The sequence below is a fragment of the Rutilus rutilus genome (genome assembly GCF_951802725.1).
Source record: "Rutilus rutilus genome assembly, chromosome: 8".
NCBI lineage: Eukaryota > Metazoa > Chordata > Actinopteri > Cypriniformes > Leuciscidae > Rutilus > Rutilus rutilus.
The window spans coordinates 39,736,010-39,755,228 of record NC_140222.1 but is presented as its reverse complement, the minus strand read 5'-3'; the positions used below and the strand labels follow the sequence as shown (position 1 = coordinate 39,755,228).

Below are 19,219 nucleotides of genomic sequence, written 5' to 3'. Positions count from 1 at the left end.
TGTCACTTTACAATCGGCACAAATCCAAGATACTACTGTTACACGTGGGCTTTCTCTTTGTGAATACTCACCATGGATATGGATAAGCTGCGGAGCTGAATTCAGGATCAAGCGCTGTCCGAGTGGTGGCTTTCTGTGCTAATTGCATTTAATAACATTAAGCATAAGTCGCACGTATGTAACAGTCTACTCTGTTGATCTACAACTTGGACTTTTCGTAATCTTTAAAGGTTTAAAAACATTGTTATCGTAAACCATGGTGATATGTAGATTATATTGTGTAGCCATACTTAACCATACCTTCAGCCGTTATTTAAAAAATGTGTTAATAGGACTACATTTCATTATTTATCTGGTAATGAACAAAGAATTTGAGGAAATCTGCAATCTTTTTCCCCCTAAAGAAAAATTGTGTAAATTACCAAACTAAAATCAGACTTTTCACACACACACAAAAAAGAGATCATAAGCTAAAATGCGATTAGGGTTCATTGCACACAAATCGAAATTACTCATAAGTTTTATTACACAAAACATTTCTCTGAGGACCTCTTTTTTTTTTGCACAAAAATGTAAAACTGTTATAAAAAAAATGTTATAAAAAAATACTAAACTATTTCCCCCTTATAGGTCCACTTATGTTTATATAGCATTTTTTTTTAATCTTAAAACCATGTGCCACTTTCCAAAATGATGGATGAGAACCAGACGAAACCAGCAAAAGGTGTAGTATTTTATTCATGAAGAGAAAATGAATATAGACTACTTATAAACAAGGGTGAGCAGAAAGATATATTTACAGTAAAGCAACATTAAAAGGCAAACAGACATCGGTAACGGTTCAAAACGGTAATCAAAAACCTCCAACTCCTACTTACTTCCTACGTACAGTACATAAATGATGTTAGACTACACTTTCCGAGTGACTGATATTTAGAGCGGCTCCACTGTTAATGATCGAACTAAAAGTGTGACATCAGTGTCAGTACAAGTTCAATAATAAAGTCTCATCGTGTCGTATAAAACATGCAGTTGTTCGCGATCGGATACACGTCTGAGATGAGTTTGGCGTTTTTGTCAGCAAGCACAAATCACATTCCCAGAGGTGACGCTCATCTGCGGAGGTTGGCAAAAATGTGCGTGATAAATTTCGCAGGATCTTTTGTTGATGATGGGGGGGTGTGTGTGTGGGGGGGGGAGGGGAAATCGTGATTTGTAGAAAATTTCGCTGTATAGTAATCGCTGTATGTTAAATTCCGAACGATAAATTGTAAGTGATGGTGAAACGTATTGGAATCTCTATTAAGAGTCCGAGTCGTGATTGGCTAACGTTTTAAGCGTCGGCCTCCATGTTGTCGGGACGCCCCTGTTGCAGCTGTACGACGACCGTTTCCACGGTGACCTCCTCGTCGCTGTCGGTGGTGTCGCTGTGCTCGTCGTAGTCCGACGACTCCACTTCGCGCTGGGATGGCGAGCCGGACATGGTGCCGAAGGAATGGGCGCTGGTGGAGGCCAGGGATCGCAGGAGGGGCGTGTTTTCCGAAGCTTCGTTCTCCTCGCCCCCGCTGTCCCCGGAGTCGGACTCGGACTCGGAGTCGCCGTCGGACGGCACCACTTTCTGCTTGCACACCGGACACGTCTTCTTGGTTTTGGTCAGCCACGGGTCGACACACTTGCAGTGATAGGCTGATAATTGGTGCAGAGAGAATTAGTGCGAGAGATCCTGACAAACGTGATCTATATTATGTATATCAACGTTTGAAGTGGATCGAAACCTTTCATCAAAGTTATACATGAGCAACACCCGTTCCCGTCTCGGGACAACTTTGATGATCTTTTTTTGATCCACTTCAAATGTTGACTAGTGTATAATTAATCTTAAAGGGATAGTTCTCCCTAAAATGAAAATTAAGTCATAATTTACTCACCCTGGTGTTGTTGTAATGCCGTATAATAACGTCCTTCTTTCTTTTTCGGACCACTAAAGGAGATTTTTATTACAAATGTCCCGCTCGCACTCATAACGGCAGTGAATGGTGACCAGCATCAAGCTTTTTAAAAAAGACGCAGAAGTATCACCGAATGATCCCATGCAAGTGTTCTGGGGGTTTATGATAAGTATGCCATTATACCTCAAACAAATTAAAATGTAATCTATTATTTAATGAATATCCTGACCGACTGAGACTGTATTAGCGCTCGAGTTCACTTCCGACTCGCCCAGAAAAACACACGTAATGAGAAATCAATGCATCTTCTTCTCTGAGGTGAATATATCCGTTGTGTTCGCCGTGACTAGAAGTCATCGCGTTCGCATCCGTCATCAGACAAACGTTCCGGTCCGGTGATATCTGGCTCAGTGAAGGAACTACACGGATACTTTTTTCTAGGCATTGTATTTCATGTCACATATTCGTTAGTCTTGATTTCTCACAACTTGTGTGTGTTTTTCTGGACCAGTACCATTTCGGCAACGAGAGCCAAATGAAGATAAAGATGTGTTCTGGTGACTGGCGTGTTTATTGCACCAATCAGATAAGAGTAAATTGAGAGTCAGCGAGAAGCTCATGTGATTGGCTAGATGAAGAAGGTGGACCCGCCCTCCTCTTCGCGCTTGCAAAACTCAGTGAGTGAGAGAATCGCGCCAAAACTGGAAGAGCAGGTAAAAGAAAGACGCAACTGTACAAATCGGGTTATTTCGTGAACTCTTTTGCCCCATGCACACAACAAGCCATTTAGACATTTGCAACAGTTTATTTTTTTTACACAAACGCAATTAACACGATTGTTTAATATTTTGTCACAACTTAATTTAATTGTGTTCAATCAACCTAATATATTTAAAACTGAAGTTTACTTAATTAATTTGTGTGAAAACTACATAAATAATTTTTGTTGACGACTAACTGGGCGGTGGATCTGTAGTTCCCAGCATGCTTTGCAAGGGACTGCATTAGGAGGGTAAATTTAGGGATTAAAGTGTTATTTTATGTGTTTTTCTGTAAATGGAAAGATGTTGTTAGTTAACGTTAGTGTTTAATATTCAGTTATGTTAGAAACTTAGAGGACTTTCTGTAATGTTTTTGAATTGTTGTGATTCCCATTATGCAGAAGAGTGGCGACTGTGTTTAGTTTAGGGCTGTGGGCACTCAGTATACACTATACATGCATGCAGTAAACCTCACTCGCAGACCTGCATAAGTAATATTCAATATTACTCTGTAAAAAGTGGTTTTATAATTGAACACTAGTAGCTTCTATCAATGGAAATAACTGTAGAGTCAAATTAGCTAAAATTATAATGTTGGCGATTTTAGGCAGGGCAAAAAGTAAATGTAGTTAACCTGACAAAACTTTATCTAGCAGGAATTACTAAATGAATTTAAGTTCATACAACAAGATTCCAACAAATTCGATTTTGTTGGAAAAATGTAATTCATTTTCGTGGAAAAGTTTTCCTTAATTTAATCAACTTTGTTCGACAGCTTGCGTTAGCATGAAGCTGCAGTTTCACAATACATGAATTACACTTACGAATAACAGTAAAATGCTGCGAATATTGTTTTCTTGCACTTGAAAGGCGATTTACACCTTTAAAAATGGTCTCTTGCGCATGCAAATTTAATTTACGCTTTAATGTACACTTTCACAAAACTTACCCTGCGCATGCAATTCTTTATGGCATCATTTTACCTTCATAAGAGAAGCAAATGGATTCAATGGATAATACATGAAATCTCGGTTTGTTTTTCCCCAAACCCCATCATAAACCCCCTGAACACTTGGAATATAAGTGTCGCATGCGATCATTCTGTGATACTTTTGCGTCTTTATTAAAATGCTCGACGCCGGTCGCTATTCACTGCCATTATATGGGGCGTTATTTAAAAATTCTCCTTTTATGGTCCGTAAAAGAAAGAACGACCCAATGCGTTAGATTAGAACAACACCAGGGTGAGTAAATTATGACTTAATTTTCATTTTTAGGGTGAACAATCCCTTTAAAACTGAATATAGCCTACAGTGTACCGTAAGGAGTGTGTGTATATATAACTTTGATTAAATTTCATATATACGAGTTTTTCGAATTATTATTCTGAACTTGAATGTCCTGAGTCACATTTTCAGCGAATGCTCTTGTGGCAACTATTAAAATAAATTTAGTTAACTAATAATTTGGGTCATAGAAACAAACAAAAAAAGCAGACACTGTTGATCGAGCTTTGACCATTGAATCCAGAACATTCCTTTAGCTGATATTAGGGCTGTGAAGTCCTTCCCAAACTGTATTATTAGCTGATCAAGCGGCAGAAACTCACCGTGTGAGCAGGGCAGGACCCGAAGCTTCTCGCCCTCTTCATACTCATCCAAACAAATGGCACAAACATCATAGGAGTCACCTAGAAGACATTAAGACACGGCTAACTGTAGATATTCATCTTTTACACTTTTCTATAATAAAACGCAACATAAAAATGTGTGATATTTTATACTGTAATGCACATTTTCACACCGAATCTCCAAATTAATGTAGAAACAACACTGATATCTGTATTTTTCTCAGTTTCTAGTGATGAAATGAGTAATTATAGCCATTCAACTTTGTAGTATTTTTGAAAGCCATCATTTTATAGGCTATTTAATTTAAGTTAACTAAAAATAAAAAAAACACAAACTCATATAACAAGTGCCACATTTATATACATAGTTATATAGTGTATTTTTGTGTTGTATATATAGTAATATAGTGATGAATGAGAATTTTTTTTTCACACACTTCACAACTACTAATTTAAAACATTTGGTATCAATATTTTTATGAGGATCGATCCTCTTGATGCATCAGTATCGCAAGCATTAACACTTTTCCCCGCACTTACACCGGCGCGAGACGGCTTAAAAGTTAACGGCTTATTTTTGACAGCCGTTATTAATGAATTGCAATGACGTTTTACCTCATTTCACATCAATATCTTGACTAAATGGGTTTCTGATCTGCGCACTTGTGACCGCAGCGTTTCCTTTCAGATCCTGCGTGTCCTGGATCAGGGAAAACATTCCAGTCTCAATAAGTCCAGGAATTTGTCCTGCCCTCCCTGTGAATTCCTCTGCCTTTTTTCTCTTTTCTTTCCACCAATGAAGGAGCCACTCTGCCGATGGCCGGTGTTTATAGAAGCAGTAAACGAACACATTTTCTCGCGGTCTCTCAAACCAGCATGTCTGTGTGTGACCGTATATGGGTACGCTTATATCTGTCACTACAGGCTTTATTTGTGCTCACTGCTCTGGGGTTCGTTGAAGAGTTTACTGGTCTGTAGGAACAGCTTTGGATGCTACAGATATTCACAGTTTAAAACTGAAACATCTGAACACTTTGTGAAGCGAATGACCTTGCAGAGCACATTCTTCACTCGGGTCAGAACTGAGGTTTATGATTTAGGATAAAGCCTCCTACTACTGGGTTACCCAGAACAGTGTTTCGAAAGCCATTTCATAATAGTTGACTGCTGGGCAACATATCCAATATTCATGATATACTGGGACTGACTTTATGGCCAGAGAAAATTAACCAACATTGATTTGAATTTGCGAATTCATTAGACATATTCAATATTTGTGATGTATATTTGCACTAATCTGTGTCTAGTCCACTTTCAACCTCTTCTGTCCTGGTTTCTTTTGTCTATGGGCGGGTAAATGTATGTGGTTTTTTTCAGATCTTTTGATCTAATGAACGGAATAAGCTCACGCAATTGTTAACACACCGGAGACGACGGAAACACACACAGCAGTAGCTTTCGTTTCTGCTTTCTGAGATTAAGCCAAATGTGTGTTAGAAATCAGGAATGGTGAGAAAACATTGTGATTGGTACGTTTTTCATCTTCAAACCAGACTTTGAAGACAAAGTTTAAAATGAAAATTATACCATGATTTACTCACCCTCAACCCATCCTAGGTGTATAACTATCTTACAGACGAACAAATTTTTTTTTATAAAAAGTAAATAGAGTTATTTTTTTATATTAAATAATATCCTGGCTCTTCCCAGCTTTATAATGGGAGTGAATGGAGCCTGAGATTTTGAAGCTCAAAAAAAAAGTGCATCCATCATAAAAGTAAATCCATACGACTCCAGGTGGATAATAAAGGCCTTCTGAAGCACAGCCATGCGTATTTGCATGAAAAATATCCATATTTATAACTTCATTATCTAAAATAACTAGCTTCCGGCAGATGGCCGTACACAAGTCTAGTTCTGGTGGAAGAGTGACCTCTGACCCGACGCATGACGAGTGACCTCTGACCCGACGAGTGGCCTCAGACCCGAAGCATAACGAGTGACCTCTGTCCCGACGCATGACTTCTGACCCGACGCATGACGAGTGCCCTCCGACCCGACGCATGACCTCTGACCCGACGCATGAGTGCCCTCCGACCCGACGCATGACCTCTGACTCGACGCATGAGTGCCCTCTGTCCCGACGCATGAGTGCCCTCTGACCCGACGCATGACGAGTGCCCTCAGACCCAACGCATGACCTCTGACCCGAAGCATAACGAGTGACCTCTGTCCCGACGCATGACTTCTGACCCGACGCATGACGAGTGCCCTCCGACCCGACGCATGACCTCTGACCCGACACATGACGAGTGCCCTCCGACCCGACGCATGAGTGCCCTCCGACCCGACGCATGAGTGCCCTCTGACCCGACGCATGACGAGTGCCCTCCGACCCGACGCATGAGTGCCCTCAGACCCGACGCATGACAAGTGCCCTCAGACCCGACGCATGACCTCTGACCCGACGCATGAGTGCCCTCAGACCCGACGCATGACAAGTGCCCTCAGACCCGACGCATGACCTCCGACCCGACGCATGAGTGCCCTCAGACCCGACGCATGACAAGTGCCCTCAGACCCGACGCATGACCTCTGACCCGACGCATGACAAGTGCCCTCAGACCCGACGCATGACCTCTGACCCGACGCATGACGAGTGCCCTCAGACCCACGCATGACCTCTGTCCCGACGCATGACCTCTGTCCCGACGCATGACGAATGACCTCTGACCCGACGCATGACGAGTGCCCTCAGACCTGACGCATGACCTCTTGACCCGAAGCATGACGAGTGACCTCTGTCCCGACGCATGACGAGTGCCCTCAGACCTGACGCATGACCTCTTGACCCGAAGCATGACGAGTGACCTCTGACCCGACGCATGACTTCTGACCCGAAGCATGATGAGTGACCTCTGTCCCGACGCATGACGAGTGCCCTCAGACCTGACGCATGACCTCTTGACCCGAAGCATGATGAGTGCCCTCTGACCCGACGCATGACCTCTGACCCGACGCATGACCTCTGACCCGAAGCATGATGAGTGACCTCTGTCCCGACGCATGACGAGTGCCCTCAGACCTGACGCATGACCTCTTGACCCGAAGCATGATGAGTGCCCTCTGACCCGACGCATGACCTCTTGACCCGAAGCATGATGAGTGCCCTCTGACCCGACGCATGACGAGTGCCCTCAGACCTGACGCATGACCTCTTGACCCAAAGCATGACGAGTGACCTCTGTCCCAACGCATGACCTCTGACCCGACGCATGACGAGTGCCCTCAGACCTGACGCATGACCTCTTGACCCAAAGCATGACGAGTGACCTCTGTCCCGACGCATGACCTCTGACCCGAAGCATGATGAGTGACCTCTGTCCCGACGCATGACCTCTGACCCGAAGCATGACGAGTGACCTCTGTCCCGACGCATGACCTCTGACCCGAAGCATGATGAGTGACCTCTGTCCCGACGCATGACCTCTGACCCGAAGCATGACGAGTGACCTCCGTCCCGACGCATGACCTCTGACCCGACGCATGACGAGTGCCCTCCGACCCGACGCATGACCTCTGACCCGACGCATGACATATTGACGAACGCGGAAGCGCAGAGGATAGTGTAAAACAAAACACAGGTCAGGAATTATAAGTCTAAAACGAGAATTTTGTCTGAGGATTGTGATATAAGAGAAGAGGAGCTTGAGTTTGTTGCCCAGCCCTGTTTGTTTGAACCGCGAGAGGCGTCAACTCTCACCTTAGCTTACGCTACTCCTACACCCTACATCATGCGTCGGGTCAGAGGTCATGAGTCATGAGTCGGGTCAGAGGTCACTCTTGTAGCACAAGTCGACTGGCACAGTATGCTTGCGGCCGTCCGCTAGCTATTATAGCTATTTAAGTTATAAATATGGATATTTTTCATACAAAAACATTTACAATGCGAAAGCAATCCGGCAAATGGGTTTCCAACTACCTCTGGAAGTGGTTGAAAGTGGAAAAGTTCAAAACGTTTTAGACCCCGTTTACACGTGCATTTAGTACTGTCCTCTTGTGATCCGATCAACCAAAGCGCATTTTGATACCAGGTGTAAACAGGGCGTTTGTTACACTGAAATGGTGAGACAGCTACAGATTCTCAAGGTCTGAAATCCCAGAGCCGTCTTGATCTGCACGCTCTGCTGGTGGAGTGTGTGTTTCCGGTGCCTGTCGGCAGCTGTTGGTGGAGTCTGTGGTCTAGCTGCACGGTCACACGACAGGACACACACACTGGGTCAGTGAGGCGGAGACTGATGAATCAGCACTGCAGCGGATGAAGAAAACCAGCGCGTCAGCAGAGGAGGAGGAGGAGGAAACGAGGGTAAAACATGCGTTTATCTGTGTGATGGGGGTAAGATGTGTCAGTGGGTTAATCTAGCTGACTGAAGGGATGAACCCATAAATTTAGAGAGGACTCATCATATACATGATTTTGGGGTAAGTTGCACCAGTGGATCAACAAATGGCTTTCCATCTAAATGCTGAAATTGTTAATGTTTTGAATATTACATATTCTCCTGGCTGGTTTATGAAAATGTAAACAATGTGCTCATTTAGTATATATACTGTGAACATTATTTTCTTTCTGCAGAAAATACATATACATTCGAATACGTATAATTCCCTACTATATAGTAGGTATAAGACGAGAGCAGTGTGTCCAAATTCACAGTATTGATAAAACAGAAGGAGAAAAGTACCCGGATGACCAACTACTTCCGGCGAGATTATGAAGTGCGCATTCAATGGCCACTTTACTATCCCATCAGGTCACGGGGGAGGATTTATGAATGCGTAACTGATGCTGGTAGGTCACATGACAACTACATCACGGCTTTCATTCATACTCTAGAACTTTAGTTGTGTCCCAAATGACACACTATGCACTTATACACTATGAACTCGAGTCTGAAGCCCCTCCCCCTGTCCAACATTACACACTTCTTTTTTTCAGTTAATTAAGCGCATCATCTGGGTAAATTGTACTTTTTCTTTTTGATATTTTCAGTGTGAACGCACTACTATTAATACAACAAAACGGCAGAGAGTTGTGCATAAGTATGTGATTTGGGACGCACCTATGCTTTTTCAACGGTCGCCACTTATTGAAAAGTAGTACCTACTCAGTTTGCGAAAACACGCAGTAAACAACAGAGTCTACTGGATGAAAACTATCCCACAATGCACTTCAATGATGAGGTCATGTGACAACTACTGCTTGAAATATTTATGGTTGTGAAATGCTTACTGATAAATAGTAGGCCATATGTTGTGTACACTGCACAGTATTCAGTAAATAGGAAGCTGGTATTCAATTTAAAATCTAATATGATTTGGGGATAATATCACTTTCCATGTAGCAAACTGTAAATATTGAGTTATTGGTTCAGCTTTCCTTAGGTCTCCAACTAGCGCCACAATGAATACGTTATATACTATGCTAATAAAGTATGTTATAAGGACAAAACGCTTTTAACATCAAAGGTCTCAATTAAGGGGGTGTTGTAATATACCGGTTACTGACGATAATTAGGATATTTAAAAAATGAAATGCTGATATTATGTTAATACACTCCAACATTGTAGGTGGCGATATTGTGCCTTAACGCTCGTAGACAACCATCAAAAAACGTTACAAAAACAACAGCGTGTATAGCTATTACTGCCGCAAAACATCATGTCAGAAGAGATGAGACTACCTGTCTCCGAACAAATAGCTATAAACTAAAATTATAGTAATAGTAATTGAATCAAAATTAACTATAAAGTTAGAAGAACAGCGAAGTCCATGGGCCCTATTTTAACAATCTGAAACGCAAGTATCAAGCGTGAAACGCAAGTAACTTTGTGGGCGGGTCTTGGGCGCTGTTGCTATTATACCGGCGGGATAAATGACTCTTGCGCCCGACGCAAATCTAAAATGTGTTGGTCTGAAGTAGCTTCATTATTCATAGGTGTGGTTTGGGCGTAACGTGAAAAACCAATCAGAGCGTCATCTCACATTCCCTTTAAAAGCAGGCGTGCTTGTTCCATGGCGGCTTGCTATTATAACGGCGGATTTGCCAGGCGTGCGCCAGGAGCGGTTCACAGCCGAGGAGACCGACGTTCTCGTCAGGGCCGTAAAACACAGAGAAGTGACATTGGGGATGGAGAAACACACCCAAATTAGCTTCGGTTAAACAGGTGTATGATAATTTGGGTAAATGTGTAAGCTAGATTTATGCCTATTTATTCACATCTTCATGGACACAACAATGATTTCCCTCGTGTGGTAATATTTTTCCTTGTAATAATGTAGCCTATAATTTGCAAAAATTAAAACTGCTGCTTCTGTGTAGATGAGAGAAGCAAAGTGTATGCGTGTTGTGCACACGCTACATTATGGCCAAGCATGCGCCCTCAAAATAGCATATGAATAACATGCGCAACGCGGCACTGACTTTAGACTAGGTTTTTCCTGGTCAGTGGCGGAATTGTTTTCTGAAACTGCAAAATAGCACCAGGGAACGTTTGCGCCGGAACACGCCTCCTCTTTTCGCTGAACCGCCCCCGGGAGCGCAAGTTCATTCCCTAATTTACCAACTTGCGTCTGTGAAGGGAAAAGTCCGCTGTGCGTCGGGTGCAAAATAGGAATGATACATGCGTCGGTGTACAAAGTCAGTTGCGCTGGGTGCAAGATAGGGCCCCATGTCACTGGCGATTTTTTCCATCTGATTAATTATGAAAACATTGAGAACCAATAAGAATCCATCCCGAGTTTATAGAGCTTGAGCATTTAAAGCGACAGACAACAAAACTGCGGCACGTGCTTATCATAAACAGAATGATATCTTTTGTTGGTGTGGACTCTAATCGTTATAATTATCTGTATAGTTATCGTTCTTGGTGTGAACGGGTCTTTAGTCAGCTCAGTCTGCAGAAAAGTTCAAAGTTATTTTGCAAGCTTTTGAACAGCTTTGGTTACAAACTCTCTCTCCGCCTCCTTACACTCGTAATGTGATTCATTGGCCAAAAAAGAGAGTAGCTTAAACATCTTTGCTTTAGACAAGCTGCCTCCCTCATATCCATATATTTTGCATAAAAAGAAAACAAAGCCTAACTAACTTTAAGCATGCGTCCAGTTGGCATTTACTCATAATGTGGTAGATAAATTATCCACATGACATCTGGTAAACAACAATTTCAAGTGACCTTCACACTGATATGACTCTCCTTCGATCTCTGAGTATCTGAAGCGTAAAAGACTGGCTTCACGAAATCTCGCACACACCTTTCATCTAAAGGAGGATCCGTGAGCACAGGTGGATGTAACCTAGATCCCCTATACTCAACAGCAATCAGTGAAAGTGACGCCTGACACCTTCTTCAGGAGGAACGTCTACAGAATGATACTGAACGCATTATGAGCGAGCTGAACAGGATGCTCATTCATGCAGACACACACACAGTCAATGGTCACGGTGTTGATGTGGTTGTAAAAAGGATTGATGATTCACTGAGGTGGGAGGGGAATGCCACACTTCACCCACATTCGTCACGTGCCACCAATGCCAGGCTGTCCGACCCGCACGGAAAATGCTGACGGCCCAGCAACATCAAAACACAGAGGCTAAAAGTTATATTTTGACAGTAAAGACATCATTAAAGTAATCCATGTGACTCCAGTGGTTAACCTCAGTTTTATAAAGGGACACGAGTGCTCTGTTTGCGCAAAGAAACCATTTAAGTTGTAAAATGCACATCAGAGATTAATATTTTGTAAATAAAGTGGTAAATTGTGGGGGGTTTTTTGCGCTAACAAAGCACTCGTGTCCCTTTATAACATTGAGGTTAACCACTGGAGTCACATGGATTACTTTAATGATGTCTTACTACCTTTCTAGGGTTTTGAAGTGGTAGTTGCGTAGACTGTCAATGGAGGGACAGAATTAAAATGTCTTCGTTTGTGTTTCGAAGATGAACGAAGGTCTTACGGGTTTGGAACGACATGAGGGAGAGTAATTAATGACAATTTTCATTTTTGGGTGAACTATCCCTTTAATATACGGAATAAGAAGAAGAACATAAAAACACTGCATTTTTCAACAAGACAGCCATTTTAAATCAACTTGATTGGGGTCTTTGACATTTAAGATCAGAAAATGTTAACCGGTTACAAAAAAAGAAAAGAAAAATGTATTATCTTAATTTTTTTTTGGAATGTACGTCTTTGCTTTGAAATGGCTTTGGAAGGGAATTTTTCTATATTTCCAGAGGAACTACAAATTAGTTGTGGCTGAATTCATTTAAAATGAACAGTTTAAAAGAACTGATTTACTGACATGTATTTCTTCAATGAAGTTTAAATCAGATTCCAAATCTCTCTCCAGTAATATTGTGAAATATTTTTTCTAATTTAAAACAACTGTTTCCTATGGAAGCTTGTTTCCGCCACAGAGTGAGAAATAAAAAAGGTAATTGCAAGTTTACATCTCACAATTCGGACTTTTTATCTCAGAATTACGTGATATAAAGTCGCAATTGCAGGTTATAAAGTCAAAATTGCGTGATATAAAGTCGCAATTGCGGATTCTGACTTTATAATAGACAATTGGGAGATATAAAGTCAGAATTGCATGATATAAAGTCGCAATTGCATGTTATAAAGTCAGAATTGTGAGATATAAATACTGTTCTGAGGTTAAAAAAAAGCGGCACTTTTTTTTTCTTCGAATTTGACTTTATATCTCGCAATTGTGAGAAAAGATGTCAGAATTGCGAGATATAAACTCGCAATTATGTGTTATAAAGTCAGAATTGCAGAATTATCTCGCAATTCTGACTTTATTACACGCAATTGCGACTATTTCACACAATTCTGACTTTATATCTCGCAATTCTGAGAAATAAAGTCAGATAAATTGTGAGATAAAAAGTCGCAATTATCTTTTAAAATGTTTTATTCTGTGGCGGAAACAAGCTTCCATAGTTTCCCATGTGAATATATAGTAAAGTGTCATTTATTCCTGTGAATTTTCAGCATCATTACTCCCGTCTTCAGTGTCACATGGTTCACACAGCAGCAGAAAACAGATGTCAGTCCTGTATTTTTTGTACGAGACATTTTATGTATTTGACCTCTGAACCGCAGTGCATTCTCAGTGCTTGCTCCTATTTAATACATGTCTTACCTTTCTTAAACTTGTGAATGGGGAGTTTCTTCAGCTGGTCCTTGCGTAAGCGACTTCTCCTGGCTCTATGTCTGTCCTGTACGAACTTTGTGATCTGAGATTAAAAGTACGTAAATATGTCAGTCAAAACTAATACATTCAGTTGTTTTTATTACACACAATCGCGACTCACCATGAAAACTACAATGAGGATGAGGCAGATTCCAACGATGATGAGGAAGGGGATCAGGTAGTACTCCAGAGGCAAACTGAAGTCCGGCATGAGAATCACATGACCACTGAAAACACAAAGCAAGACTGTGCGTGTGAGACATTGCTTTTAAACTAGAAGTTGATCCTGTAGATATATATATATTTTTATATATGTCAACCTTTCACATTTTTTTTTTTTTCAGAGAATATAGCCTAAAATTTGATGTTAGTAATGCTAGTTTGGAAAAACTATTTTGGGAATATTTTATATTTGCAGACATTCACAGTTTCTCGTGTCATATGACTGTTGGAGTGCCACCGCAGCAGATGTTTCTGTTAAGTAAGCATCAGAACAGTGAAGTATTCAGTAGTGAAATCTGAGCCCTCACCCTTTCTCATAGATGTAATCCTCTTTGAGAGAGTTGGCCGCTTCTTCACCAATAAACACTGAAGGAATGTCGATCTGCTTCAGAATATCCACTGCAAAACAACATAAACATACAGATGTCCATTAAGACAGTAAACTCGACCAGATCTTATTCTGATTCAGTCTGATTCTTTAAACAAACCCTTGTAAACGTATTATTTGGAGTGCGTTTTACAATTTTACAAGTCAATTTTGATTTTATCTCCACTTTAAAGGGATAGATCACTTCAAATAAATAAATGAACAAATGAGAATTGTCTTCGACCCTCCTCCTCCCCAGCACCACCTGTCTAGATCTGCTCAAGATCAATCCTACACTCCATTCTTATCAGTAAAACACTGTTCAATCTATTTGGAGAGTTACCATGATTGAAATATGGTAATAATTCAGTAACATTATAAAGTTATGAATTATAATGTTCAGTAACATTATATACATCAGTGTTTGTTACATTATACATTAGTCACGATACTGGAATTTCTAATACGATAACTTGAAATGTCAATTTTCAATACATGGGGAAAACTGCCATATAGATATTTTTATTATTATCTCATAATTTTTTGATAATTTGGGTAATTTTGTTGCAATAGCTTACACACAGCACATGGAGGCTTTATATATAACTTAAAATTTACAAAAAAGCCAAGTAAACAGTCAATAATAAAAATGTAAAAAAAACAAATAGCAAATGATAACACAAATAAATACAATAGAATAAAGAGACAAATGAAATGACCATGGCTTTAAGATTTTCAGGTGGGTCTAACAGTAGTATTCAGGTAAGAAATACAACATAAAGTAATCAAATACAAAACACTGGATAGTCTTCATTGTAAAAATCAAATACAGCGTAATGCTTACAATTAAAGTTACAAAAGTTATTCAGTCAAGAGCAGCAAGTGATTTGCTCTTCGTTTTGTTCGAGTAACATTAATGACAGACAGCAGCAAGTTTATTAGGCTGCCGTCACTCTAAGAGCTTATACACGGATCCAATATACTGTTACACAACATGCGTTTTCTTTATCAACTATTTCCTTTCCAAAACTGACTGTGTTTACCTGAATACTCGTCAAGATGGGCATTTTAACATCATTTTGTGTATATCTGATCGTTTAAGCCAGTGGTCCCCAACTTTTTTGCGTCACGGACCGGTTTAATATCAAACAATATTTTCACGGTGCCTTTAAGGTGTGGCGGATAAATACAACAAAATAAAATGATACGACCGGCATAAAAAGTGGGGTATTTTTTTAATATAATAATAAACGTGAATCCAATGTGTAGGCCTACTCGCAACTTTATTACTACGCTACTCGCAGCGTCCTCGTAACATCACGCCTAAAGACAACTGAGAAAGCCTGAACACAAACAAAATGCCCCCCAAAAGAAAAAAACCTCCATGTTTACGGTGCTGATGCGTACTGATGTAACATGTAAGGGTGGCGCTGCCAATAAAGCACCTAAAAGCTGTCACAACGAACCGGCAAAATTAATGATTATGAATATGTAAAATATAGCAGGAGACATTTTAATTGTTTACTAATGAACAAGTGTTTTCTGTGTCAGTGTCGGCTGCAAAGATGAAGTTGACGATGCTGACTCGCGATCTTCGCAGTAGTGAACGCGCCAGAGAGAAATGCACATTTCATACGGATTACATAAGCAGAGAGCAGTCTGTTTTCTTTCGTTTTGAATTGTTCTGTTTAAAAGTAGACATTTCAAGCTTTCTATATATGTCTCAGGTCTGTGAGGCAAGTAGGCTACCTTATACGCTGAGTTTCGGTTCATTTATGAGACGAGCTCCAGTTCACGCGCCGGCGCCTCCGTGTCGTGATTATCTATTTTCTAATATATTTACTTCTTATTTATTAAATCCAGGCAATTGGTTGATGAAACATTGATTAAAATTAAGATACAATTAATACAAAACGAAATTAAATTTAAAGACAGGCATTGTGCTTTCTGTTTGAGCTCTCTGTGAAAGTTTTAAAGCAGTCTTGTAGTGCCGCTTTCAGAGCGCTCACGTCCGTAACAGAGAACTGTCCCGTCTGTAACATTGTTTTTTTTGTGTGTGAAATAAATTTCTAAATAAGTGCGACTTAGGCTATATATGTTTTTTCTTCTTCATGGCGCATTTTTTGACTGATGCGACTTATAGCCCGGAAAATACGGTAAGTTATTTATTCTTTCTGTGCGGCCCGGTACCAAATGTCCCACGGACCGGTACCGGTCCGCAGCCCGGGGGTTGGGCACTTTTGGTGTGAGCGCAAAACCAACGGGAATGACTAACATTATGTGCAATACCCCGCACAGAAATTCAGGACCTGTAACACCAACGACTATTTAACCGGAGCGAATGAAACGAGCGAGTGAGAGGAGGTTTTTTACATCACTAATTTACATGTATTAAAATTAGATATTTTGCAGGTGTCTTAGTTGATATAATGAAAGTCAATGGGGTCCAAAGTTGTTTTGATACAACATTACGGCAAGTTAATGATGAATGTGAACTATTCCTTCAAGAACGCTGAGGGTCGGTTCCTCCAGTTCGGCCTTCATGGCTTCGTCCTGAACGGCGTCACGACTCGGTCAGAATTCATAAATACAGCAGCGGTTATTATCAGCACAGAGGCTGGGGTTTGTGAATCACAGCATTGTCCCACAGCAGAACACACGAGCTGTGTCTCCGCTACATGTTTTATGCATTCGTGTGCAGGAACTTACGATCATTGGATCCCATGCTGATTAAGTCATCAGAGTCCACATTGTGGACAATCGCCGCCTTGTAGCCGGCCTTCTGCGCATGGAGGACCTGAAGGAGGACGAGGATGAAGACAGAAGCATTGTGTTCAGACAAGCACAGGCCTCATACGCACACACGGCTCTTGCATGACACATGTATGGCTTGGTTCAGTGAGCTTGACGATCAGACAAGATTGGTGCAGGAGAGATCAACAAACTTGCTTTTGTCAGAGACATTTCAGCTCTGCCTGATTTTATCATCTTGTTTTTGGTATGATGAATTTTAACAGCCTACTTTTCCATCTAGGTTTCGCGAGCCTAAGCACAGTTAATGGGTTAGTTAACCCCAAAAGTGAAAAATTATCCCATAATTTACTCACCCTCAATCCTAGGTGTATATGACTTTTTTTATTTCAGCCAAACATTATCGGAGGTATATTAAGTAATGTCTTGGCTCTTCCAAGCTTTATAATGGGAGTGAATGGAGCCTGAGATTTTGAAGCCCGAAAAAGCACATCCATCCATCATAAAAGTAAATCCATACGCCTCCAGAGGGTTAATAAAGGCCTTCTGAAGCACAGCCATGCGTTTTTGTAAGAAAAATATCCATATTCATAACTTTATAAACTATAATCACTGGCTTCCGGTAACGGCCGTATGCGAGTCTAGTTCCGGTGGAAAAGTGACCTCTGACCCGACGAGTGACCTCTGACCTGACGGGTGACCTCTGACCCTATGCGTGACAAGTGACCTCTGACCCGACGCATGACGAGTGACCTCTGACGCTAATCCTACACCCTACGTCATGCATCAGGTCAGAGGTCACTTGTCAGGCGTAGGGTCAGAGGTCACCCGTCAGGTCAGATGTCAATCATCACGCGTCGGGTCAGAGGTCACTCGTCATGTACAAAAACGCACGGCTGTGCTTCAGAAGGCCTTTACGTATGGATTACTTTTATGATGGATGTGCTTTTTTGGGCTTCAAAATGTCTTCTACCATTCACTCCCATTATAAAGCTTGGAAGAGCCAGGACATTACCTAATATATATAACTCTGATTGTGTTCGGCTGAAAGAAGAAAGTCATACACACCTAGGACTGAGGGTGAGTAAATTATGATATAAGTAAAAAAATAAAGTAGTATAACTGTGTTTTATAAAGTCTGTGCTCTTCGCAGCGAGTCAGATTCTGGCAGCGCTTGATCAGTGATTAGTGAATGTTTGCGCAGTCAAGAGATAAGAGCATTCAAGACATTCCTCGGAAATGAAAATCTATCACACTCATGTCACGTGAAGGTCGCAGATATAATATCAGGAGCATCGAGTGGACAAACTATTTTAATGGATTGAATTAGAAAAATATTACTTTTTTACTTTTATTTTACCACCATTCTCTCTCTCTCTCCATTAAAAAGGTAAACAAATTCCACAGCGCTGTATATGATTAACCTGTCCAACGGTGTATTGTGGTATTGGAGAAATAGTTTGAGCTATATGCAACAGGCGTTACGTTTGGAAGTCGTCCAAAGTCCTGCAGGTGAACAGAAACTGTCATCAGACCCTCTTGAAGTCTTTGCATATTATTTGCCAACAGCATGAAGCATGTGCGCACTGAGGCACGTCTTGAAGAGCGGGGGAGGATTTTGCATTTAGGGGCGCATTTGCATACTTGGAATGTTTCTTTATTACCCTCGTTTGTATTTTTAGTAGCAGTAGTAGGAGATTTTTAAGTTGTAAAAAACAAAAAACGTATTTCAAAAAATATACATATTTGATAAAGCTTTTTTTTTTTTTTTTTAAATACACTTAAACATTTTATAATTTATAAGTTTATAATGCATTTAAACATTTTTTTTATATAATTTATTAAAGAAATATAATTATAAACACAACATTTAAAAAATTTAATTCATGAAGATATAATTTATAAAATGTATTAAGACATTATTTTGAAAAACTAAAATAAATATATATATATATATATATTAAATGCATGTCACCATAAAAATGAAATGTATAACTGTATAAAAAATAAACATTATAAATGTTAAAAAAAATATTTTAATTATAATTTATTTAAAAAAATGATAATGACTGAAGGAATGAATAATTTATAAAAAAATATATATATATATATGTTATATATATATAACATTTTTAAACATCTGGCACACATTGTGTCAAATGATGATCGATCAGTCAAAACTGGCACAATGCCACATTAGAATTAATAATATAAATTTGTATTCACGTTTTTAAATATTTTCATACAATTTACAAAGGAAAGATTTCATGTGA

At 40.3% G+C, this 19,219-nt stretch overlaps 1 protein-coding gene across 2 annotated transcripts in view; it reads right to left on the bottom strand.

Moving 5' to 3' along the window:
• Positions 1-720: 720 nt before the first annotated feature.
• Positions 721-19,219, bottom strand: part of rnf13 (ring finger protein 13) — a 32,735-nt gene continuing 14,236 nt past the window's right edge. For both annotated transcript variants that reach the window (XM_084415942.1, XM_084415941.1), the window contains exons 5-10: positions 16,905-16,992; positions 14,137-14,227; positions 13,728-13,833; positions 13,556-13,649; positions 4,320-4,400; positions 721-1,686 (exon numbers count right to left, since the gene is read on the bottom strand). In XM_084415942.1, the coding sequence (XP_084272068.1) occupies positions 1,334-1,686; positions 4,320-4,400; positions 13,556-13,649; positions 13,728-13,833; positions 14,137-14,227; positions 16,905-16,992 (813 nt within the window). In that variant the 3' untranslated portion in view covers positions 721-1,333. The remainder of the gene's footprint in view (positions 1,687-4,319; positions 4,401-13,555; positions 13,650-13,727; positions 13,834-14,136; positions 14,228-16,904; positions 16,993-19,219) is intronic.